General features: G+C 53.1%; 7 protein-coding genes across 7 annotated transcripts; 3 read left to right on the top strand and 4 right to left on the bottom strand.

Annotated features, from left to right (window-relative positions):
• Window positions 1–4594: 4594 nt before the first annotated feature.
• On the bottom strand, window positions 4595–5072 carry BO80DRAFT_95097 (uncharacterized protein). Its single transcript, XM_025724951.1, has one exon. The coding sequence runs from the start codon at window positions 5035–5037 to the stop codon at window positions 4723–4725; it is 315 nt and encodes a 104-aa protein (XP_025574998.1). The 5' UTR covers window positions 5038–5072; the 3' UTR covers window positions 4595–4722.
• Window positions 5073–5383: 311 nt separating this feature from the next.
• BO80DRAFT_407797 (folliculin domain-containing protein) lies at window positions 5384–7278 on the top strand (the record flags this gene model as incomplete). Its single annotated transcript, XM_025717819.1, has 2 exons — window positions 5384–5666; window positions 5929–7278. The coding sequence occupies exons 1-2, from the start codon at window positions 5655–5657 to the stop codon at window positions 7276–7278; spliced, it is 1362 nt and encodes a 453-aa protein (XP_025574997.1). The 5' UTR covers window positions 5384–5654.
• Window positions 7279–8654: 1376 nt separating this feature from the next.
• Window positions 8655–13476, bottom strand: smc4 (condensin subunit SMC4). Its single transcript, XM_025716901.1, has 5 exons — window positions 13027–13476; window positions 10025–12954; window positions 9216–9968; window positions 9088–9165; window positions 8655–9037 (listed from the first exon to the last, which is right to left on the bottom strand). Exons 1-5 carry the CDS (start codon window positions 13415–13417, stop codon window positions 8942–8944), a joined length of 4248 nt encoding a protein of 1415 aa, XP_025574996.1. The 5' UTR covers window positions 13418–13476; the 3' UTR covers window positions 8655–8941.
• Window positions 13477–13663: 187 nt separating this feature from the next.
• BO80DRAFT_493920 (uncharacterized protein) lies at window positions 13664–17333 on the top strand (the record flags this gene model as incomplete). The annotated part of the gene is made up of 3 exons (XM_025723846.1): window positions 13664–13873; window positions 14220–14754; window positions 15857–17333. Exons 1-3 carry the CDS (start codon window positions 13720–13722, stop codon window positions 17331–17333), a joined length of 2166 nt encoding a protein of 721 aa, XP_025574995.1. The 5' UTR covers window positions 13664–13719.
• A 161-nt stretch (window positions 17334–17494) lies between these two features.
• Window positions 17495–18514, bottom strand: S10a (40S ribosomal protein uS10). The gene is made up of 4 exons (XM_025724950.1): window positions 18283–18514; window positions 18129–18214; window positions 17799–18022; window positions 17495–17740 (listed from the first exon to the last, which is right to left on the bottom strand). Exons 2-4 carry the CDS (start codon window positions 18168–18170, stop codon window positions 17656–17658), a joined length of 351 nt encoding a protein of 116 aa, XP_025574994.1. The 5' UTR covers window positions 18171–18214; window positions 18283–18514; the 3' UTR covers window positions 17495–17655.
• Window positions 18515–18536: 22 nt separating this feature from the next.
• On the top strand, window positions 18537–20786 carry BO80DRAFT_407785 (ASCC2 family CUE domain-containing protein). The gene has a single exon (XM_025717818.1). It carries the CDS (start codon window positions 18644–18646, stop codon window positions 20696–20698), a length of 2055 nt encoding a protein of 684 aa, XP_025574993.1. The 5' UTR covers window positions 18537–18643; the 3' UTR covers window positions 20699–20786.
• Window positions 20787–21361: 575 nt separating this feature from the next.
• BO80DRAFT_502399 (fatty acid/sphingolipid desaturase) lies at window positions 21362–23443 on the bottom strand (the record flags this gene model as incomplete). The annotated part of the gene is made up of 2 exons (XM_025724321.1): window positions 22902–23443; window positions 21362–22832 (listed from the first exon to the last, which is right to left on the bottom strand). The coding sequence occupies exons 1-2, from the start codon at window positions 23105–23107 to the stop codon at window positions 21362–21364; spliced, it is 1677 nt and encodes a 558-aa protein (XP_025574992.1). The 5' UTR covers window positions 23108–23443.
• Between the last annotated feature and the right edge of the window lie 68 nt (window positions 23444–23511).

Raw genomic sequence — 23511 nt, 5'->3', positions numbered from 1 at the left:
AAACTCAATTACTACCTAGCCCACCCCAAACCCTCTGCCGAATGCAAAGCACCACCACCATCTACAACATCAACATCAACACCACCTCCACCCCAAGTACAATCAAAACACAACCATGCTGCCTACTCTCCCGTCCAACCCATATACAAACCCACCGTCTAGCTAACTACAATGTACCACTTTGTCAGCAAGCTCCACCATGTCAGCAATCCACCCCTCCCCACCCAGAACCACAAACCAACCTCCACCAGTGGCGGGCCAAGCACGGCCCCCTCCACTCTTCCAGTCCCTCCTCCCTCACCCATTCACCCTAGTAGGTAGCCTGGCCTAGTCTAACCAACGGAAAGAACCCGAAGCACAAAAACCTACCACTAACCAAGAAGGAAAAGAAGAAAAAAAATTAACGCATCTTTCTCGACCGAGTATAAACCTACTATCTACCACGTAGGGTTGGTTCATGGCTGGTGGGCGGTTGGTTGCTTACAATTTCCTGGTCTGTGATATGTAGTAGAGTTGGTGGGTATGACAAATATTTTCTTTTCTTCTATTTCATACCTTTTATTCTATTTGGTTTATTTCTGTTTGTGTTTATTTGTTGGTTGGTTGCTTGGAGGGAGGGTTCCTGTGCCCTGTGTGTGTGTGTGTGTGTGTGTGTGTGTGTGTGTGTGTGTGTGTGTGTGTGTGTGTGTGTGTGTGGCTATAAAACATATTTTATAGGATTATGTATCTGCAGTGCCCAGTGTCGTTATAGATTAATTATTTATTATGACATAGTGTTTGGCGTTGGCAGTGGCATTGGCATTGGCATTGGCACTTGCACATGTGAAGATTGATTGTTGCAGGTTCGGGTTCGGGTTCAGGTTCAGTTCGGGAACTTGACTTGACTTGGATAAATTAATTAATTGAATCCACTTGAGCTTCGACTACTCTGCTATTACTCTAGGGTGAGGAGTGAGCACGGACGGATAGTTGACCGACTCTTCAGGATTCAATCATCTACTCTGTATGCTGTATGGAGGAGATACGAGTGTCGGGTGGTATTGCTGTGATATTGGTATTGTGCTAGGTTATGATCGAGACGATAGCAACGCAATAATGTTATGAAGTAGCTACACCCGATTATGTAGGAGCTACACAGTATGGAAACTAAGCAAGTTACTCGAAGCGATCGCTGGAAACTACTAAAAATTAGAAGAGGGGAAGTCCAGCCCAGACCTGCAGCCACAGTAAGAACTAAGTATCGACTTGACTTGCACTAAACAGGGCTGGGCTTGGGGCCGTGGAAGTTACCTCCTCCGATGCTGTTAGCCCGCACTAAATCTTTTCTTTGTTTTCCTAGTTCCTGGAGTTCCTATTGGTGCGTGTCATCGCGACTTTAGCTTCTATCTACATAGTGCCTACTATGTAGTTACCTACTCGCATATGTATCTACTCATTGTACAGAAGCTGTGCCGGCTGCCGGGCTATCTACCGTCTGAGTGTGTGAGTACGGAGTACTGTGTGTATTGGAGTATCGACAAATCAAAACTCTCATGACCACGTGGAGTTTGGTCGGTCAAATTTCCAATGGGGCGTGTGGATGGAACAGGGTACCCAATGGGATGCCGATGGGAACTCGAACTAGAGTCTCTCGTTGCCCGCTGGAGTGGAGCGTGTTTCTCCCGTCGGGCGGTTTCCACTGTTCCAGTTTCATTTTGCCGGGTCGGCTGGTGGATGGGGAGGGAATGGATGGGTCGGCTGGGAGGAGGGGCAAGGTCGTGTGCTTGCTTGCCTTGCTGGTATCGGTACTGACAGTACGGAACGGGGTACGCAATATGAATGATTGTAGAGTGGAGGTTGGCTGGGTGATGCTGAGCGGCAGAGGTTATGATGAATTATGATGAAGGCGGACGGAAGTTCCATCGGATCGGAAGGTCAGGTTAGCAAGTTACAAGTTATGAACGGAGTCTGACTGTATGTAAGCAAGAACATACTACTCCGGTGTTAACCACGAGGCTGAAGATAGACGATAAGCGACCCGGATTCGGAACCATCGCACCAGAATCATCCTGCAACTGCGGAGGATAATATGACGGGCTTGTGATCCGTCCAACTAGGGTCAGACGGGGGAGAATTGAGATAGTACCTGTCTAACGGTAGGTCACACACATCTTCCGGTTGATAGATCTATACACCGCGGGAGATCTATCGCGACCGGCCAAAGTATATCGCTCGATGCGATAAGGGATCACACCCATGGAAATCGACTAAACCGTGTCCAAGGCATCGGGCTAACTTTCGAACTATCATATTGGCTGGAATTATGCCGTCCTGCCCGCTGCACTGTGACGTGATGCCTGGAGTCCCCGTAGTCCCCGGCGACAGGGAATCTTCCCGGTCGCATCCTGGTCCTCGACCATCTCGGGTCGGCGAAATCTCGTCAAAACACCATAGAATGTTCGGGGGATCCTTTGGCCTTTGAGACATTCCGTTGCTGGGACAAAAGTGTCTTAGCTGAGCTGATCTTGAATCCTTCCGTACGGAGACCAGGGATAGAGTTCGGTACCATTGTACATGGCTCTTGTACAGGTACCCTTCCCACTATCACCTACAGCGGCTGCACTCCGCATGCAGCAGACCTGATGCGTCGGACTCGCTCGTCCTCAGGAAGAATCATCCGGCTGGCTGAAGATTGGGCCGACAGCGCAAGCAAGGTTTAATAGGCCCGAGTCGTCTCCTCGTACTTTGTGCAGGTCACCGATACTCAATGGCATCTGGCGTACCGTAACCTCCCAGGGGGTGGCAGCGCGGCGGACTACTGTGTAGAGACCGTCGATAAAGGATTTATCCATTCCCATCCCGCCAATACGAGACGTGCGCAGCAAATCGGAGCCGGGGGAAAGCAAATGGCCGTTCGTCGGACGCCTAGCTGGATTTTGGGGGTCACCGAGTGCTACAAATCACAAGTATCAGACAGCTTTGGGTCCTTCTGAAGGCGTGGATGAAACCCCCAATCTTACTGTGCTCCGGATAATAAGTGAGTCGCCGTGTTGAGAGAGGGAGCCGTCGTGTTGCCCAGACGGTAATACTCCGGACTCCGGATCCCTAAGATTGAGGCATCAAGTGATGAACAGGAGGTGATCCGGATCGCTAGCCCGAGGCTGCATACTCCATCGATGTATTCCAGGAGTAGCTACTGCTACAGGGCGAAACAGGGAGTCCACCCCGTCGGTTTCGTCCAGCTAGAAAGGAGTACGAAGTAACGGCTTGGGGATAGCGACCCAAAGTCCAGCCTGGGAGAATCCCGATCGTCCCCCGGACAGCATCGTCCATGTGACCCGGCGGGATAGCCTCGCATCTGGACTCTTACTTGGTTGGGATTGGGGTGAAGCGGTGGCTGACAGCGGGATGAGCTGCCTGCAGAGGATCCAATATTCGGGTAGGCACCATGGAGGAATTAGTCCCTTGGTGTATTATCTGGGAGGGCTGTGATTGCTCCGGATGAGGATGCTCATCCCGTCTCCCTGCCTTACCTGCGTACCAAGCTATCTGACTGGGCATGGATGGTTATCGCGATGCCACTAGTCGAGATTAATGCTCACCCACTTGCTTGCTGGCTGCACTCGGTAAACTGGGATAGTGTCGAAGGGATCAAGGTGCGACCCTGGTTCGTATCGGAAACCTCGGGCATGAGAGGCGGCAATTATTTGCTGCACCCAGGATCTATGACCCTATGATTGTGATCAGGCCGGCGGTTTCCTTTTTGCTTTCCCTGCTCCGTTGCTTTTTGGCACCGAGGCCAAGGCAAGAAAAAAAGGGGGGAAAGCAGAGTTGTGAGGCGATCAACAAAGAAATATTTCGAGGGTGCATTCCTGTAAATCTGTAATTGAGGTTCCTTGCCGAACCTGGCTGGATTGGGAAGTACGTCGTCGGAAGCGACCAGCTTTGCTGACCGTTGGATCCAGCCTGGGGATCCTGCTAGAGGATTCTCCATGCTGAATTGCTGATAGTAGACTTTCCTTTAGAAATGAGTAACCACGGGCACCGTCGCCCTCTGATCCATTGATCTTGAAAGAATGGCGCAGGTGAAAATTTGACTTCTTCCATCCCCCGTTCTACAGACCTTCGATTGCGTAAAATCCAGCTTAGCGGCCACAGGCCGTCCCGTCAAGTTGGGTACGGAAGTTTGTTTGGGTCGAGTCCTCGGGCGCGGTGACGGGTTGGGTTTAGTTAAGAGTTCGTCCTACTCGAATCGACTTTTACTACTATTAAATTGATAGTACTCTGTAGTATACCATTTTACATACATGGTAATCCCGAGGTTCATGCCTTCCGTACGGCCGGATTACACCCGGGGTTATTGTCCGCCTCGCTTTTGGGTTCATCATTCCTCCCCTCGCGGCTGGAGACCGTTGGATGGTACGCACCGTAGCATCGCCATGTGTGAAAGGGTGGGAACGGCCATGATCGACGCCTGGGGCGGATAATCGTTCTGGTGACTAGTACCGAGTACGAGGCTGCGACTGATCTGATGCCGTTTGGGCCCCGTCTGAACCAGAATGCTAGACTGCTAGACTACTAAGTCGACTGCGCGCCCTCCAGTCCATGCTTGTCTCTCCATATTGGCATCTAGTCACATTAGGCCGGAACCGTTTTCTGTCGGGCTCCATCGGCTGACAGGCTGAGGGGAACTAGGGAGCTTAGTGATCTCGGCCTGGAACAGACGATTCGTCCACAGCAGAATCAGATAAATAAGCGCAATAAGGAGGAGACAGCCAAGTCGGAGAGAACCCCTCTATGGTTTGTCATGGTATCCTGCTGAAGAGACGCTAGCCTTGAAGCCCAACCGGGGATATTCTTTGATAGTGAAATCGAAGAGAAACGAGGAAAGAAGAGAAAGGAAGGGGAAGAGGGGGTGCATTGGCCGCGGGGCCACAGGAGGACAACAGGTTGGTAATCGGATAGTTGCTTGGGATTATTGGCCGTTGGGTAGGAAGCAGTCGATAAGTTCGGAGTACATCGAAGGAGGGAAGCAGCCGGAGTAAGAGGCCGTACCATACGGAACCATACGGGACGGAAATTACCCAGCGGCACCAGGCCAGCCCCGGCCAGGCCTGGCTTCCAGCTTGTTGTTGCCTCTCTTTTCATACGCAGCCGATGTGCTCCACTTCCGGGCCCCCCCTTCCTTTCCGATATCCTTCATAGTTACTACAGCCAGACTTAGTAGTACTAGCAGCACTCAACCTCGACAGTTACTCGTCCACTCCATCGCTTAATCCTCTTATTCTCACCCTCGCCCTCACCCTCGACTCTCTTTTCTTCCTTCCTTTCTTTCCTTTTCTCCTCCCCTCCTTCCTTTCCACCGTCTTTGGCCTGCAAGCTGGTCTTTGCAGCTTCATTGACTCGACCCAAAGGCCCCCCCCCCCCAATTGCCGGGTGTGTGGTCAAGCCAACCTTCACTCACGACCAGTCTACCACCTTCCACTACGACCTGGATCTGCGCCAGCCATACCCGGTTTCCTCCCCTCCCTTCTCTCTGGTGGTTATCCTGCGTCATTGCCACGAAACCACCACCACCACCACCATCGTCACCTTGCCTGCATCTGGGAAAGCATGTATTGCAATAATGGTCTAATATGGTGTCTGGGTTCTGTTAAACGATAATTCTTACGGATATGGATTTCATTGTAAGTGGCTCTCTTTTCCTCGCGCACCTGTGCCTCTGAGATCCCTCTATGATGCGTGAGACATACCCTCCACCCTCATGTTGTCCCCTCGGCGTGCCCCTCGCCTTCTCCGAACTGTATTTGGTCCCTTCTTCCTGTCTCTCACCGCGCATAATATACGTGCAACCTCGCAGGGATCTATGCTCTTTCTTGTCCTTCCTGCGCTCTTCAATGATGCCTGGTCCCTGTCGGCTCAATTCAGCTAATAATTCCCCTCGACTAGCTTTCTTTGACGCATTTTTGCGAGGTGCATGGTCCCACCTCGATCATCTGCTCGCAGGTCCTACCGTTCCCGTGTTCGCAATGCTATCCCGACCAATCTGACTTTTCTCCCGACGATACTCCTGCGACTTCTCACGACACCGTTTCATCCCACGGCCTGCAGAGCCGCACAAACAACAAATATCCCCCGAATTTTAAACCATCCGACAGATCTCCTCGAATCGAAGACCATCCGTACTTTCTCAAAGGGCAAACCTCGCCCGGTGAAACTCCACAGAAGTTCAATATCTTGGGAGGTGCGGACGGCGACACCTGCGCCAGTTGTAGTTTGACTTTGCCCGAGGATGTGAGCAAACAACTACCGCCTGGGGCTCCAGGAACGGCCCGGAGTGACGGCAAGGGGAGGAATGGCAGCCCTGTCTTGCGGTCTCGAGAGGTAGTCTACTCCTGCGGCACCAGTCATGCCGATCACGACGAGAGCACACACGACCCGCATGCTCATGCGTCCTACCCGGACTCCCTTCATTCGTCCTCCGTTACGTCGGACGCCTCTTGTCATACACACATACTCACCTATCTTTCATTGCGCGGGCCTCCCAACCCGGCAGATTACGCGCTTCTTCGACGCTCCTCCATCCGGACACTCAGCTGCGAACTTCTGCCGCGGGGTCTCTCTTCGGGTCCCCTGTGTTTTGGCGACTCTACTGCGGGTTACACGATAGCTTACATCTTTCGCCTGCCTGACCCCATGGCTCGCGGGAAACGGCGTAGCTACGCACTGGTGGCATTGGCAGGCAAAGATGCCGGAAGAGCGTTCCGTGCCTGTCCCGCGATCTGGCGCACGTTCGGTCGAATTGCGGCGGGAATTGTCCAGTCGGCAGAGAAATACCAGGAGGAGGAAAAGCGCCGCGATGAACAGAACAACGGGTCAAATAGACGCGGAAGCAGACAATACACTCCGGTTTCCTCATTTCTTACGGGGCGCGCCATTGACCCAGATGGGCAGCCGCGCCGACCTGGCCAGGTTCGGGCACGAAACCTTTCGGAGATTGTGGGAAACCAATACATCTTTGCGGAGATTCACGCACATTTTGTTGCGCTCTTACAGCAGTTGGGCACGATGTTTGGGGCCGCCCCGATTTCCGAAGAACGCTTTGTTTGCAGTACGGTACGCGAAGAGGAAGGCACCAATGCTTCGCGGCAATCTGCCTTGATGGCTGGCGGCAAGGAAAAGACGAAGGATAAGCTTTCGCAACAATACGAGGACAGCGACTTGGGAATGTCCACTCTTGATATTTCTTCGGGACCCAAACCCATTCCTATCGCACCGCGCCGACCAGTCATCGCGTAGGCCGTGAGCCACACTTGATCTACGACATTTCTCCTAATTGGCCCTCACGATCGGATTCGGCCCATTCTAACCTCTTAACTTACCTAAAGCGGCACAATTCAACCGTCGTCCGCGGTTCGGGTCTGCATCACCGAATGCAGACAGCAATCTCATGTGATCCTATGCTCACGTGATCCACATTTTTTCGGCGTTTACTACTGGTTCATGGACAGGGCTCGATACTATAGACTACGGCGTGTTTTCAAGAAGGGGGCGGAGTTACGGCATATTACAGGATACATGCCTTTTTGAGTTTCTGTTCTTCAAGCGTGGGTAGACGAGCGATCTGGGTTTTGTTCTCTTCCGCCTCACCCTTTCAATTCTCTCCGATGCGAATCGGACTGTTTAACTACGACCTTATTAATCACGAGGAGCGGATGGCATGGACGGACGCTTGTTTTCATGAGTGAATGTCATTACGAGGCAACGAAGGATGCACTTGTGAGGCATTTGGCATGCATGGATGTATGTACTTTTATGGGAAGGAACTTACTGGGGCTTAATCATGAGTGTGACTTGGGATTCGACCCCGTGTCATCATCAGTAGTCTAGACCCCGAGCGCTGATAAGATAGACCGCTCCACCAAGGTCCCGGATCTGAGTAGTCAGACTTAGTACAGATCCTAGCTCGAAGTCTAAGATAAAGCTTCAAGCAACAAGGTTGATACCAGACCCAGCTATCTACTATCTCCTATCTACCTAGAATCCAGATACCTAGATACTGCCCTAGATAACCCACAACATCATCCTTATCGGGACCGCGATTCCTCAAAACCTTATACGAACGTTCCCGATAGCGGTTCCCATGTCCATTCCCTGCATGTATGACGCCATCCATCCACCCATCCATCCCACCCTTCCCTTCAGGTTCCATCCATCCTTTCATCCTTATCTTTAACTTTCCGACGAATCAGATACTGTGTCTTATTGAGTGGTTGTCGTATGATCTTGATCTTACATCGTACATATTGTGTAGTAGATATGATTTGCATGAGATCTGGTTGTATGCACGTCACCGAGTTAATAGAGTCGCTAACGGTGCGAGGATTGGTTAGGGATGGGGGTGGGGGCTGGTGGTGGTGTAACGTCAAAACCGGATTGGGGAGAGGGGAGAGGGGTATTAATATTAATAATAATATTATTATTAGAAGAGGAGGTGGGTGCGGTCATTGGGTGGGCTGGGGATGGTGTATGTTATGTTATGATATGGTATGTTAGGTTAGGTTTTGTATGTTATGAAGATGGTATTGGTGTTGTTGGAGGGGAGGTAGCAGAGAGAGGTCTTGCTTGCATGTGATGGATGGCTCTAGTGGTTAGCTGGTCAGTGTGGAGCGGACGATTGATCTCTCTTTATGCAGGAATATCCAAAGTGAATATATACTATCAAGCGTGATTGACAGAAAGAAAAAGTCATGTCCAATTCATACATGAAGGCAACAGAGATAGAAAAGTAAACACCGAATCTCAAAACTTCAGCCCACGGTATCAACAGGTTATTGGGACGGAAAACAAAAAAGATCATCTCCTACAACCATTGAACAGATATCCATTCCTACACCACGCCCCTTCCGGCCAACCCATCCCAAAATAAAGTCATTACATGCATATGTGCTGGTCACATCATTCATCGCCCTGTGATGTAGTCCTTGTTCTCGATCGTCACGCTCTTGGTCATGTGGTTGACCTTGTAGACACCAACCAGCCGAGAGGCAAGTTCGAACTATTGAGGATTAGTGCTTAGCTAGTAGTATCAGGACGAGATGGGCGTACCATGTTGTTTCGCAAGGAAATAACGATGAACTGGGCGTTCTTGGTTCTCTCCTTGATATAAGATGCCACAATCGAAACCTAGACATATTAGTCGATCAATCTTCGAGAACAAGTCTGGCAGCACTCACGTTTCGGAAGTCCAGGGCAGCATCGATTTCGTCCATCACATACAAGGGCGTAGGCTTGTAGTGGTGCAGGGCAAACACAAGAGCCAAACTGGAAAGCGTCTTTTCACCACCGGAGAGATTGCCAATATTCTTCCAGCTCTTCTTCGGGGGCATGACAGAGAACAGAATACCTTCAGAGAAGGGGTCCAGGGAGTCAACCAATTCCAGCTCGGCGTTACCTCCCATAGTGATCATCTGGTACATCTCCTTCAGGCGAAGCGAGATAATGCCGAATCCTTCCATGAAGCCATTCAGACGCGCAGACCGGAGGCCATCAAGCCGAGCCTTAGCGCTATCGCGAGATCCCAGAGCAGTGGCGAGATCGGCTGAACGTGCTTCATGCTCGGTTGTTCTGCGACGGTACTCCTCGATGACACTGAGATCAACCGATGCATTCTGGCTCTTCTCTTCGAGGGCAGCAATGGCTGCCTTCAGAGACTCCTTGTTCATCTCCAACAGCTCGTCCTTGGTGAACATCTGGAGCTCCGTGACTTCTTGCTCTTCACCTAAATCACTAACGTTCTGCAGAGAGAGCTTGGATAGCTTCTCTTGCCAGTATCGACCGCGCTTCTCGTTCTCGGACAGGGCTTTTTGGTTCTCTTCAAGCTTATTGCGCATCTCGATCTCGGTGGCTCGGGACTCGTTCAACTCTGCCACCTTCTCATCCAACTCACCCTTCACTTTGCCGAGTTCCTCTTTCTTCTCGTCGAGAGCCTGACATGCGTTTGTAAGCCCGCTGGTCTAACGCATTGTCATATTGCAGTTCTCACCTCTTGTGCCTCCTCCACCTTCTGTTTCCACCCGGATGCATCGCTAGCCTGGTTAGCAACATCCTCATTGAGCTTCTCGAGCTCGTCCGTCACATGCTCCAGCTCCCTTTCTGCGTCACCGCGAGCATTCTTGTGTTTGGCAATCGCCTTTTCGTTCTTCGACTTTCCAACTTCCGCATTGGAGATCTCCTCAGCAAGCAGACTGATCTGCTCCTTGAGGCCATCGACCTTGGCCTTTTGGCCGCGGAGTCTCACACCACCCACCTCCATGATCTTGTTCTGGAGAGTCTGAATCTCTTCCTCTATGCCACCCTTCTGTTCACGAAGATCTTCAATTTCCTCCTCCAGAGAAGCAATCTGTTTCTCAAGAGCCGCAGCTTGGGCGGCATCGGTCTTTGACGGTTTATGCGCGGCGCTCAATTCCTTGACACGCCGCTGGGCGTCCGCGAGACTCCGATTGGCACTCTCAATTTCGATCATGATCTTCTGGATCTTGGTCTCCATTCGGGGTATCTCTTCAGATCGTTCCCTGATCGCCGCCTCCATCTGCCGTTGTTTCTCCTGGAAGTGCTGGAACTTCCGCTCCATCTCTTCCAGATCCCCTTCGAGCTTAGCCACTTGCTCGCGGCTCGTCTCCGCCACTTGCTTCGACGACATGCCGCCGCGTGCAACACGGGTACCACCACCACTCATAGTACCAGACATGTCAATGAGTTGACCGTCGAGTGTCACAACCCTCCACCGTCTGGCTCCATAGGCAATGCGATTGGCTTGCTCCAAGTCCTTGGCCACCAAGGTGTTCTGCATCACGCTGTAGAAAGCGGGAGCAAATTTGGGATCCTTGGGCTTGACCAGGTCAAACAGTCGAGGGACCTTCTCCGGAGTCATGATGGAGGACAAGTCCCGTCGGGGGAGTCGATCCAGAAGAATGAAGTTGGCTCGGCCGAGGTTGTTCTTGCGCAAATAGTCAATGCACTGCTGACCGACCTCGACAGTGTCGACCACCATATTGTCCAAGGTAGGACAGGCGGTCGAAATAGCGACATCATATTTCTCATCGATAGTTCCGAGGTTGCCGAGCCGGCCATGGAAGCCGTCGATACGACCCGACTCCTTGAGACGCATAAGTCCAGAAAGGACGCTGCCACGATTTTGAGTGCTTGCGAGGCTTGCCCTGGCCTCCTCTGCCTTCTGTCGAGCACTGGAGACGTGGGCCCGGACTTCGGGCTCTCTGTGGGCGTACTTTTTCAGGTCGTGCTTCAGCTTCGCGACCTCCTCTTCGAGAGTCAATTTCTGGCCTTTGCGTTCCTCAAGATCGGCTTCTTTTGTGGCCAATGCTTCTTCAATGGAAGCCACCTTGGACTGAGCCTCCTCCAACAAGACAGCACCAGCGTTGCTTCTCTCCCGGATGATATCAAGCTGACTCTGAGCCACGGCGACAGCCGAGAGCTTCTTGTTAATCTTTTCATCCCAAGGCTCCAAGGACTTCTGTCTCGCGGCAATTTGATCGGAAAGACCTTGGGTCTTGCCCTTGAGGCTCTCACGGATTGAGGACAGCTCTTCCTCCTCCGCTTTCATCTCCTTCTCCAGCTGTGTAGTCTCATTCGTCTTCTTTTCGATATCATCCGTATGCTTTTGCACCAAGCTTTCACATTCAGAGGCAGCAAGACGAGCGGTCTGCATGGCTTTCTCCAGCTTCTTTTGCTTCCCAGTAAGGAACTTCTTTTTCTCTTCAAATTTCACAGATTCCTTATCGTACTTGGCCATTTCTTTGGCCAGAGCCTGCATTTCCCTTTCCATGTTTTCGTATTCCCGCATGCCGCGCTTGTAGGCCTTCTCGAGCTCCTTGATACCAGATTCGTTTCCTTCGTGCTTCTCTAGCTCAAGGTTCAGAAGCTCCTGCATCTGCAGGATAGCTTCCTCGGTAACTCGGATATTGTCAGCACACTCATCGATGTATATCTGGTAAAGTGCGGACTGCTTCTGAGACAGCTCATTTTCGTCACGGATAAAGGAGAGAGCCTTGTTCTTCTTCTCTTCCAAGGCATTCTTCTCCTTTTCGACGTGCTGGACACGGTTGTTTTTCTCGACACAAACATCATTCAGCGTCTCAAGTTCAGCGGCCGCTTCGTCGATCGGCGTCTTGTACTTTGATGTTCCGATGATATCCTCCAGGTACTCCAGGAGCCCATCTTCATGTTCATTGCCAGCCTTGGGCTTCATTTGAGCGATAGACTCGACTTCACCCTGGAGAATCAAGAAACGCTTGTGGTCCAGATCGATACCCCGGTCGCGGAGAAGGGTGGTCACGGCGGTGAAGTTCGTCTCTTTGCTATTCATATAGTACTTGCTGCTGTTGTTTCTAAACGCCTTTCGAGAGATGATCAGTTGGGAATCTGGGACTATTTCATGCCCTCCAGCGGGCAGATCAAAAACCTCCTGGAAGTGAACCTCAACTTCACAGTAAGGCAAGTTCGGAAAGTTGGCCGAGTTGTGAATCAGCGCAGAAACTTTGCCTTGTCGCATTTTGCTGGCTCGGAATCCGAACACAAAGAGCAATGCGTCAATAACGTTCGACTTTCCAGATCCGTTTGGTCCTACAACCGAGGAGAAGGAGGCATGGAAGGGCCCGACGATCTGCTTTCCTGCGTAACTCTTGAAGTTCATCAAAACCAGTGTAGTGATAATCAGACGACTCTTGGGTTCAGCTGGCTCCTCGGGACCTGAGGGAGCAAGCAAGCGTGATTTCATCATGATATCCATGGGCTTCTCTAGGACGGTTGCATTCGGGTTGATCATGGGAATTTGGGGCTTTTGATCGTCCTCGGTCTTCAGCGGTGGCGTCTGGTTTACTGACTCGGTAATATCGGCGAGCGGGGGCACGCTGCCCCTCTGCGATCGTGGTTGGGATTGCGGCGACACGGAGGGCTCTGGAGTTGGGAGTAAGGACTTTTCCGGGTTGGGTGTGAGGGAAACACGACTCTTGCGGGGGTGAGCCATACTAGTTATTTTCTTGGCCGATGCCATCTTCTGTGAAGGGGACTCGGGCTCTTCCACTGTCGCAACGCTATCCCCTTCCTCGTTCGTATCTGTTTGTTGCGACGCCTCCGACTGTTCTGAGACGGAGACCCTCGACCGTCGAGATCTCCGGGTAGGGCGCGCGGCTGTAGGCGTAGTCGTCTCGGTCGTGATTCGCCTGCGCGAAGGACCCTTGGCAACTCTGGGCTTCTTTGGAACGGGCGTGGCTTCGCCGTCGTCGTCTTCATCATTGTGCTGAGACGGCGTGGGGGTGACGTTTCCGGGATCCTCTTCTTCAGTCGTCGGCTCTTCGATATAGCTCGGCCGGGCGGCGGCGGAGCGCCTGGTCGGCCTGCCCTTTGCGATGGATGACATTACTCTGAATAGATGGTCGTCGCCAAAGACTGCTTCATCAAGGCGAGGTTGAAGCGGGCGCAGTTGCAAAGTTGACGGCGGAACCGCCGCCAGTGGAAAGTGGGTTGTTTACATCCCCGCCGAAAGCGGCAAGGCGCTTTTTTTCTGCCACAACATGGTGCGTCTTTGGGTCCTCTGGCTCACCGCCCGAATGTGACGGGCTGTCGATACGATTCGTCAGTTCCGGGATTAAGTATTACGAAGTACGTCTTTGCGCCAAAGGAATTCTATCTTGCTGACAGGCATTCTCTCTACGGGTCAAGATGGCACCCTGGGATGATTTCGACACAATCTTCTACTTCAACAAAAACTTCACTTATGATGGCAAAGTCATTGAGCAGATCGTCGCCAACCGCCGTGCGCTAGAGAACCAACTGTTTGCCGACAGACTTCTGGGATTGCTTGGTGTTAAAGCAGGTAGACGCCCTCACATGTAACACTCGAAGGCAACTTCTGACCAAGCCCTCCTTACAGTCACGCAACTATACCCTCCCCGTTCGAATGCGGACCTCCGAACTCTGGTCGTCCATATTGTTTCCTCCCCGTTGGACATACATCACAAGCAAGCGTTGATCTACTACATCCTAAAAGATTGCCGTGCCGCTGGCGATGCGGCTTCCCAGTTTTCGCGCCGGTGCCATCTACCGGAGAAATACAGATTCTTCATAGAAGGGCTTTGGCACCTCGACCGGCTCGAATTCAAGGTGCGTGCGGACCAGAGCTGCGAAGAACCAGTTGCTGACTAGAATGCGCGGGTAGCGAGCTATCGAATATCTGACCGAGCCTTCTATCATTCCCACCTTCCCGGATGAAATTCTCTACGTTCTTACCCTTCCTCGGCTTCCGAAACACGATGACAGTCTCGTAATGGCATACTACCTCACTGTTGCCCCACCCTTGGCCTCGGAGAAGGTCCAGCGCGCATTCTTCGTGACCCTTTGTCGCGCAAGCGTTACGGAAGCCTTCTACTTTACCCGGAAGCATGACGAAGGTCTGCGTCAAAGCTACCTCGCACAGCTCATTGAGTTTGTCCACACGACGGAAGCTGGCCAGCTGCGGAGTACTCGGGCGATGGAACTGATCGGACTTCCATTTGACGATCAAGAAGAGGAATGGTTTGAGCATGCTCTATTGCACGGGAGCGCAAAGGGCCTCCATGGCTCCAAGGACACAGTCATGATGCGCCGTCTTGCCAGTGGCAAGCTCAGTGGACTCTCTACGGGCCTCGAGTCCCTCGGCGGAACGAAAATTGATGGGCTGAACTGGGATGTCCTGAAACAGAGCATGACGCACACTCAGTCATCGCACTCTGGAAACGGACAAGCATGATACGAATTCGATATTATGGGAACTGGCTCGGAGAAAAGGAGTTGTGCACGGGGATCCATTGTAATTTTACGAAGCATTGGCATTTAACAGGCGAGGTTGCTTTTCTTGTTCCACGATTAGGCTGAACATATGACCATCAGTATACTCCAGCCGTGATTCTTCTTCAATAGTCGCCTGGATGGTGAAAGTATTCCTGTAAAAGACGAGCTGAATGTATAGATAGATCGGCAGAAATGATGGCTGTAAATTACAATACCTCGCGCATACGCCCTGCATGGAATCACTGCTAACACCGAAGCCCGGGCCGGGGAAATGTAATGTTACCGGAACAATCCAACCACACCTGCAAACCGAAGAACTCTTTATACACAACAGATTCTTGGCCCAGAGATCAATAGTGCTGTACCTGTCTTCCTAGTGATCGACTGGGCAGATAGCGCGGGTCCGTGGGGTTTGACGCTCGAATTTAACCTTTAACAGCCTTGTCAGACGTTCGACAGGCCGCCCTCGTACTCTCTGACTGACTGGTCAGAGACGCGAAATCGACATGGTTGTCTGCACATACTTCCAGCAAGGGCGGTGTAGATTTGGAGGTCCGTATATCTGTCTTTCTCTTGATCGACAACCTTTCTCTGCGTTTCGTCTGGACAGAAATCTAACGAGGCTTTAGACCGTTGCAAAAATGAACATCCTAGCCAGACATTGAGCTCCGGGAACCGGTTCGGAGCACTGACTGGCGGAGGAGGTTTCGGAGGTACGTTCAGTGTCGGTCATGTTCGCTATAGCAGCACGACGCAATCAATCTCCCTCGTCCTCCCTTCAGTTTCTGCCCCTGCGCGTAAACTTGAGAAGGGGGCATTGTGTGTCTCCAACTTGGTTCTTTTGCTATGTCCTCTGCCTTGGATCCCTAGCACTATGAACTTATGTTACATGTTCCACATCTCGATGACTCTGACTTAGCCCATTTGACTTGGTGACATCTTCTAATTCTACCTCATAGGTCGTGCCGCGCAGACGCAGAATCAGCAAGCTGCCAAGTAAGTTAATCTGGCGAACCTAGCTCCCATGGAGTTGCGTCTCTTCCCTGCTGACACCCCACAGCTATGGAATAACCTCAGAGGATATAAAGTCCGACCTTACTGCCGGCACAGGGCGGCCAGAATGGGTCTTCTCCTGCTATGGCCCTGGAAGAAATGCCCCGAGGCAATTATTTGGCGGCGTTCAACGGGAGCAAAGTTTCGAAGAGCTACGGCTGCGTCATTATGAGGCGGCCGCAGCAGGCAACGCGAACCAGGCAGTGCAAGAAGCCCAGGCTCTGTATGCAGAGGCTGTGAAACAAATGGATGTCATCTTGAATGATCTTAACGGCGCCGTGAAATACGTCCTCGACGGAATCAATGAACATCCCAACCGAATCGATATCGCAGAGGGCAAAACCGGCCCGGCTCCTGCCCAAGGGCAGTCTGCTTTCGGTCAGCCTTCGCAACCTTCGCAGACTTCGCCATTTGGACAGCCTGCTGCTACCGGTTCAGCACCGGCTTTCGGCCAGCCCTCAGGATTAGCAAGTCAACCCTTCGGCAAGCCCTCTGCATTCGGTCAACCGTCAGCGTTCGGACAGCCCTCTGGCCTGGGGCAAGCATCTGGGTTTGGACAACCGAGTGCTTTGGGTCAAGGGTCTGCATTTGGAAAGCCATCAGGCTTGGGTGGTGCTCAACCCGCATTTGGTAAACCGGCATTTGGCCAGCCTGCCTCCGGTCAGTCCTCCTTCGGCCAGCCATCGTCACTTGGAACCTCAGCATTCGGGCAGTCCGGTACAGCCTCCCCTTTCAGTCAGATTTCAGCTCCGAGCCAGCAACCGAGTGGCTTCGGTCAGTCTTCTGGAACAACTACAGCTTCACCGTTCGGACAGATTGCAAACCCATCATCCGCTGCGGCTTCAGGGTTCGGTCAGCCATCGACGACACAACCGGCTGGCTTTGGTCAACCTTCACAAACGGCTTCCCCTTTTGGCCAATCTCAGCCATCTTCAAACCCCTTTGGCCAGCCAGCCACGGCCCCGAGCCCTTTTGGGGCCGCAAGCCAGCCAGCTGCTCCTTCAGCATTTGGACAGCCTCCTAGTGCATTCTCACAGCCGGCCCAATCGGCGCCTGCTCCTGCCTCCACCCCGACTTCTAACGCAGGAACAGGGCCTCCCCCAGTCATCAACGTTGACAACTCCAATGATCTCCAGCCCATCCCACCTCTCACTGGTCAGACCGTTCGAGACCCCATCACAAAGAAACTGTCCGCCTGGAAGGGACAGCACGTCAAATACATCAATAACGAGCCCTGTTATCTACACCCTCAGGACCGCCAGACCTACGTTCGCATCTTCTTCCCAAATGGTCCTCCCGATGCGGCGAGCTTGCGGGATGTCCAGGGGAAGCCGGATGAATATACGCCCGAGGTGACTGCGCAGTACGAGTTCTTTGTGAAGAATGGGTACTTCGAAAACGGCGTGATTCCGAGCGTACCCCCGAAGACTGAATGGGTGAGCTTCGACTTTTGATGGGCCAGTTTCTTGGGACTTTGATATGATTATTCGGACATTGTAGAATATAGCTGTTTAGCATTTAACGGACAGGTGGCGTCCAGGCAGGATTTCAACGGGATGGATTGGCCAAGGCCGCGATTTGATACCATATACTACGTTTTTAAAGGAAGAATTCAGCGACCCAGCTTTACTGCTTTTTGAACTTTTTCAATTTTATGCCAGGAACTGGCGGGTATCGACGTTGGCCTAGCATGGGCCCTGAAGCAGAGCATCTACCACATGGCCAGACGAGCACATCGTCCGCGCCGCCCCTGTCACCGTTCCATAATGGAACTGTTTAAGCAGCAATGGTGACCTCAACCTCAACACCAGCCTCGATGTTGATGATGATCTGCTTGACGGTCTCGGTGGGGGCGAGGAGGCTATCGCGTCTGTTAGCGTTGCCATTCCGACTTTCGCGCAGGGGAAGGCCAAACTTACTCGATGAGACGCTTGTGGATGCGCATCTCGTACTTGTCCCAGGTCTTGGAACCCTCACCGTTGGGGGTCTTACGGGTGGAGATGTGAAGGGTCTTGGTGGGAAGACGGACGGGACCCTTGACCTGGAGGGACTTGGAGCGAGCACGGTCGATCAGCTCCGAGCACACCTTCTCGAGGGAGGCGACCTTGCGGGAGGTCAAGGTGATACGGATCTTGTGGACCTTCTGTTGAAGCCGGGAAGGGACCTGGTTAGTACTGTTTCCATTGAAGTACGACGCATGTGATGTGCTTCGAAGACATCGCCATGTCTTAGGGGTGTCCGTCACGTACAGGGCCCTCGCCGAAATCCTTCTCGGGCTTCTGGAAAGACATCTTGAATGTAATTGAACGGTGGGGAGACCGGTGGGATTGAGATGCTATCGATGAGGTCGATTAGTGATTGTCGGGATGGAAAGAGGGTTAAGTCCAGGGAGGGGGAGCGTACCGCAAGGGAGGCTGGATGCCAATCAAGACCTGAACTTCGGGGTTCGGTAAGGTGATGATGGCCGTTGAGGGTCTATCTGATATTGCGGACAAATCGTGAATCTTTTTTTTCGACGGTGCGCTTAGTGGCACCTTGTGCGGGTGCCAGCCTTGGCGCTCGCCTATCTGGCGCTAGCCCGGTTGGGCGGTGAGTCAGCAAGCGGTACTTGCCTTCTAAACTAAGGCTACTCCAGATGGGGCTCAGCATGGAGCTGGCCCAACGTCAAGTAATCATCATGATTCAGAATCCAGGCGTTGGGCTGCCTTTCGACTTTCTCAGCTAACCGACCACTTTCTCGCTCACTCGACAACACCCCTGTGTCATGCCGGAACTACCTCCGCTGGCACCCGTCCCTCCTCCCGAGGTGCAGAGCACCGTCCCACCTGGAGAGTGGGAGCTCTATATAGATGCATGCATCCTGCTCCTTGGGGTGCGCATCGAGGCCCCTGGCTCGCAGTTCAAGCAACATGCTTCCGGAGATGAGTCCGCAGTGGCCTTCTTGACCTCCTTCTATCTGCAATCTGCCAAATCGGGGTCATCCGGCGTCCATGCTGGACCGAAAGCACGAACCTTACGGAAGCTCTGCTTCTTGTTAACGAGGCGGTTCCTCCTTGAAGCGTCTCCGGTACCACCAGAACTCCTGGAATGGAGCGTTTGGGCCAACATGTGCACCTGCTATCCCTCAAGCTCCGCCTTGAAGAGACTCCTGTCTGATGCCTGGGACAAGCATCAAGATGCGATAACGGCCAGCCTGGAGAAGACCAAGGCTAAAATCATCAGAGAGCTGGCCTTGCTCCATCCTAGCAAGCTCACTGCTGTTCTCTTTGACGTCCGACTCTTGACCATCCTGGCATCTGCGCTGCCCGGTTGCGGCCAGGTGCTCATGGCCGGTTCTGACTTTCTGGACACCTTCTCGGATGCATATCAAACGCATAAGAGAGAAGACATCCGTAGCGTCCTCGTCGCGAATGTCTATGTCGGCCTGGCATCGCTACTCAAGGGCACCAAGCCGAACCTCTCCTCACTGCTGGACCAGCTATACAGCCTGAAATCTAGCGCCGGCATCGGCACATCAACGACCAAGAAGGAGCCCACCCTCCTGTCCGACGTAGTCTGCAGTACAGATCTCCTGGTCCGTTTAGACAGATATCTTAGCGCCAATCCCCAGAAACGGGGCCAAGACCTCGTCTCCAGTCTCCGGGCATACCAAGAAGAATCCAAGCTCTTCCACCGTCGACATCAGAAACAGAAGAAGCGAATCGACAAGGGCAAAGGTCGCGCTACGGACCTCCCGCCATCTGAAGATCTTCATATCCACAGGATGTCCCTGATCACCCAAGTCCAAGACCTCTTCCCCGACCTTGGCTCCGGCTACATCACCCGGCTCCTAGACCACTACAACGACAACCCAGAAACCATAGTGGCCCATCTCCTCGACGACTCCATTCCCCCCGAACTTCAGGACCTAAACAAGTCCGAGCAACTCCCCACCACCCCCTCAACCCTCCCTCACGACCCCCTCCCGCCACGCCCAACACCCCCCTCCATCCCCTCCCCTCCAACTCGCAAAAACGTCTTCGACAATGACGTCGACCTCGCCGAACTGGCCCTCACTGACCCTCAATCCCTTCATCTCGGCCGTGCCAACGCGGACCTAACCGCCGACGCCGTCCTGGCCGACCGCACCAACCACACAGCCAACAAAGCCGCCATCATGTCCGCCCTCGCAACCTTCGACTCCGACGACGACGAACGCGACGACACCTACGATATCGCCGACGTAGGCGGAACCGTCGATGCCACCGACGACACAGATCCCCGCACCACCACCGACCCCAACGAAACCGAAATGACACTCTACCGCGCATACAAGTCCAACCCGGCCCTGTTCGCGCGCGACTCCACCACCCGCCGCTCCCAGCCCCGTGCATCCCTCAAACGCGACACCGGAATGACCGACGAAGCCATCGAAGGCTGGGCCGTCATGCTCACCCGCGACCCGAAACGCCTCGCCAAGCTCGAGGACAAGATGTCCCTCTCCGCAGGCGGTCCCGATGGCATCCTCAATCAACCGGATCTACCCCCCACAGCGTACCGCAAGCCAGGACCCAACGACTCCCAGAGCGACACGGAAGACCAACAGTCGAGTTCAAGGGGAAGGGGCGGAGGCCGGGGCCGTGGTCGAGGCGGAAGACGTGGCGGCGGCGGCGGTGGTGGTGGACGTGGAGGGGGCAGTAACCCCAGCGGCGGCCAGCAGCAGAACAATCCTGCTGTTGCGCGTCAACGAAAGGAGGAGAATAAAGCCAGTCGGGCGAACCATAATCGTCGACAACAGCGAGCGAAGAAGGTAGCTAGGGCCGGAGGGTTGGTGGGATAGAGCTGAGCTGAGCTGAGCTGAGCTGAGCTAGACATTGGATGAATTGGGATAAAGGGAGAACCATCCAATGCAGTACTACTATTTCTGGATGTAGATAATCATTTTTCAAATATGAAAGATACCATACTTGCGTATTTGGGCGTAATAGGCTAGGTATGTGTGGAAGGTGCCTCAGGATCCCGGTTCCTTCTTTCGTATAGAGGGGGCTTTCCACGCAGGTTAGTCAATCTAGTGCGCGTATGCACCTGTCTAAGGGCCCTGATCCTGTCGTGTAGTTCTTCTTTCGGGATCATCAGTTGAGTACCTAATGGAGCCTTTACCATTGCATCTAGAATGCCTACAGGTTGAGCATGGAGCTCTAAATCCAGGGTTAGGAAGGAGAGCAGTTATAAAAGGAGAATGGGCTCTATACCCCGCGTAGTATATTTCTATCGATAACAAACAAAATAGAACACAAAACAGGGCATTATCTCATTAAGTACTGCAGGGTGCAGGGAGGGGCATCATAGGCACATCAGAACTCTAGTCCTGCAAGCCACCAGATAGACTACACAGGTTGTGGGGCATGACTATATACATCAATGGTCTAGGGATATGTGGGCAGACAGACAAGGAAGGGGACTTATTTAACTCGGTCACAGATCCGCAGGCTCATCTGACCGTCTAGTGGTGATCAGAGAAGACACCGTGCTCAGCGCACGACTTTCTGCACTCCTCGAGGATGCGGACCTGCTTCGCCACGTCCCCGAGTTTGCCAATTACCTCCTTGTTGCCGTCGTAGAAGGTGAAGATGGTGTAGGGGATTCCCGTGTCGCGGCAGAAGTCGAGCACCAGTCTCTGGGTACGGCGCAGGTTGTGGCGCGGGATGCGCGGGTACAGGTGGTGAATGGCTTGGAATTGCAGACCGCCATGGAAGAAGTCGAGCCATGTCGGGCAGTCGACGTCCATGGTGGTACGAAGCATTCGCTGCGGGAAGGACTCGTTGACTCCCATGTCGGAAGTGGACATGGCGAAGTGAGAGAGCGTGATCTGCACGTGCAGAGGAGAAGTGACCATGTGGGAGATGAAGAGGAAGGTGAGCCGACTGCTCCAATCGGGAATGGTACGATACATCACCCCATAGCCGAACCAGCTCCAGAAGAAGATCTGACCGCCAATCTCGAACCACCGGTGCCACCAGGCAGGACCCTTCTTGGGTGCTTGACCGCAGAAGAGGTATTCCCAGCTCAGCCGGTACAGGTTGAAGCGACCGAACAGTAGGATGGGGTAGTAAAGGTAGTTCTGGAATTTTAGCAAGAATTTCGCGGCGGCATCGTATGTCATGACGCGGTCGTAGTAGGTGCTGCGGAGGCTGGTCAGGAAACGATGGGAGACGGCGAAGAAGGGCATGTGTTCAATGTCGGGGTCGTGCTCGGGTGCGTTCGTCACGATATGGTGAACGTTGTGGCTGCGCTTCCACCATCCCAAACTGAGTCCTCCTAGATAATCGGCTATAATGATGCCGATCACCGTGTCGACGTGGAAGTTGTGCGTGATGCCCATATGGCCAGCATCATGGGCGCTGAACACAAGCTGATGCCAGAAGCATCCTAGAAAGAACCCCGATGTCCCATACCACCCGATCTGAAGGAAGTAATACGACAAAGCAGCGAAGAGTGTATACCGGCAGCATTCGATCAAGTAGGAGAAATAGCGGCAGTCGTAGAGCCCTTCCGCACGGATCTGTTGGTCCAGCTCCCGATACCTCTGCTTAATCTTCTCCTGGTTTTCTGCATCTACAGACGGATATTTGGCCGTGTCGAAAACGAGCTCCTCCTGGGTACGGGCATCGAGAAAGAACGGTTTCGGTTTGAATTCGTCGGTCTCGGTGGTCGTGGCAGGGGTTGTGGCAGACGCGGTCTTTCGTTGACGAGCACCTGACGTGGCATCGACTGCATCGAAGATTGGGGACGGCGGCTGGGACGTTTCCTGACCGGAGCTTTCTTGTCCGGAGCTCTCGTCATCGGACAAGCAATCCTCGGTATAGGCCCGGAACTTGCCGCCCTGGATCGGAGGAAGGAAATTCAACCATGGACCGTCAATGCGACCGATCTGGAAGGATAGCATTCGTTGGCGCGCTTCTTTCGAGTGTAGCCTGGGGAATGGAGATCCCTGGGTCAATTATTTGATGGCGTCGGGGGGAACTAGGGTCAAGGCCACGTACGCATTGATTTCATCCGTGGCATCCTTCCCAACCATGTGCCTGATGGACTTGTCACCACCGGGATGGTAGGGGATCCAGGCGTCGACCTTTAGGACGCGATTGTCGAAAATGATGACATGCTTGCCGTCGGCAATGAGGCCCTCGATATACCGGCGGGACAAGAGGGTGTCCTTGCGGGTCGCGGCTAGCGAAGGAGCGGTGACCATGGTACCAGTACCTGTTTGGGGGGAGGTGCTAAGGACCAGCTTAGAGCATGATATGACGGATGAGGGGGTGAAGTGGGAGGAAGGGCGACAGTCAGAGAGAGGTAGGAAGAAGGGGAAGAGGAAGAAGAAGAGAGAGAGAGCTCCGTTGAAAGAAAGCAAGATGCGGCTTCCCGGGGGTCCCTAGTAGTACTTGGTGGTAAGTCAGGCTGTATTGTCACTAAAAAAAAAGCGGGGACGCCCAGGTGAAACGTGCCGGCGATCGTCACCCGATCCATCCAGTGTCATTCCACCCACATTCATCATCATCAGCCTTCCATTATTATTCCTTCCCCCCCGACTCGCCTCTCTTCTCGACCGTTTCTTCTGCCCCCCCCCCCCCCCCAAAACCCTGATCTGGCCTTGGT

This window comes from Aspergillus ibericus (genome assembly GCF_003184845.1).
Source record: "Aspergillus ibericus CBS 121593 unplaced genomic scaffold BO80scaffold_21, whole genome shotgun sequence".
Classification (NCBI taxonomy): Eukaryota; Fungi; Ascomycota; class Eurotiomycetes; order Eurotiales; family Aspergillaceae; genus Aspergillus; species Aspergillus ibericus.
The sequence above is the reverse complement of the archived record's forward strand: the minus strand, read 5'-3'. Positions and strand labels throughout refer to the sequence as shown.

Excerpts from the sequence above, each read along its gene's own strand:
- BO80DRAFT_95097 (XM_025724951.1), bottom strand. The coding sequence starts at position 5,037 with ATGGTACGGCCTCTTACTCCGGCTGCTTCCCTCCTTCGATGTACTCCG.
- smc4 (XM_025716901.1), bottom strand. The coding sequence starts at position 13,417 with ATGTCATCCATCGCAAAGGGCAGGCCGACCAGGCGCTCCGCCGCCGCC. Across the intron at positions 9,969-10,024 it reads AGGTGGAGGAGGCACAAGAG|GCTCTCGACGAGAAGAAAGA; the intron begins GTGAGAACTGCA and ends AACGCATGTCAG. Across the intron at positions 9,038-9,087 it reads TTTCCTTGCGAAACAACATG|TTCGAACTTGCCTCTCGGCT; the intron begins GTACGCCCATCT and ends AATCCTCAATAG.
- S10a (XM_025724950.1), bottom strand. The coding sequence starts at position 18,170 with ATGTCTTTCCAGAAGCCCGAGAAGGATTTCGGCGAGGGCCCT. Across the intron at positions 18,023-18,128 it reads AGGATTTCGGCGAGGGCCCT|AAGGTCCACAAGATCCGTAT; the intron begins GTACGTGACGGA and ends CGGCTTCAACAG. Across the intron at positions 17,741-17,798 it reads ATCCACAAGCGTCTCATCGA|CCTCCTCGCCCCCACCGAGA; the intron begins GTAAGTTTGGCC and ends CAGACGCGATAG.
- BO80DRAFT_407785 (XM_025717818.1), top strand. The coding sequence starts at position 18,644 with ATGCCGGAACTACCTCCGCTGGCACCCGTCCCTCCTCCCGAGGTGCAG.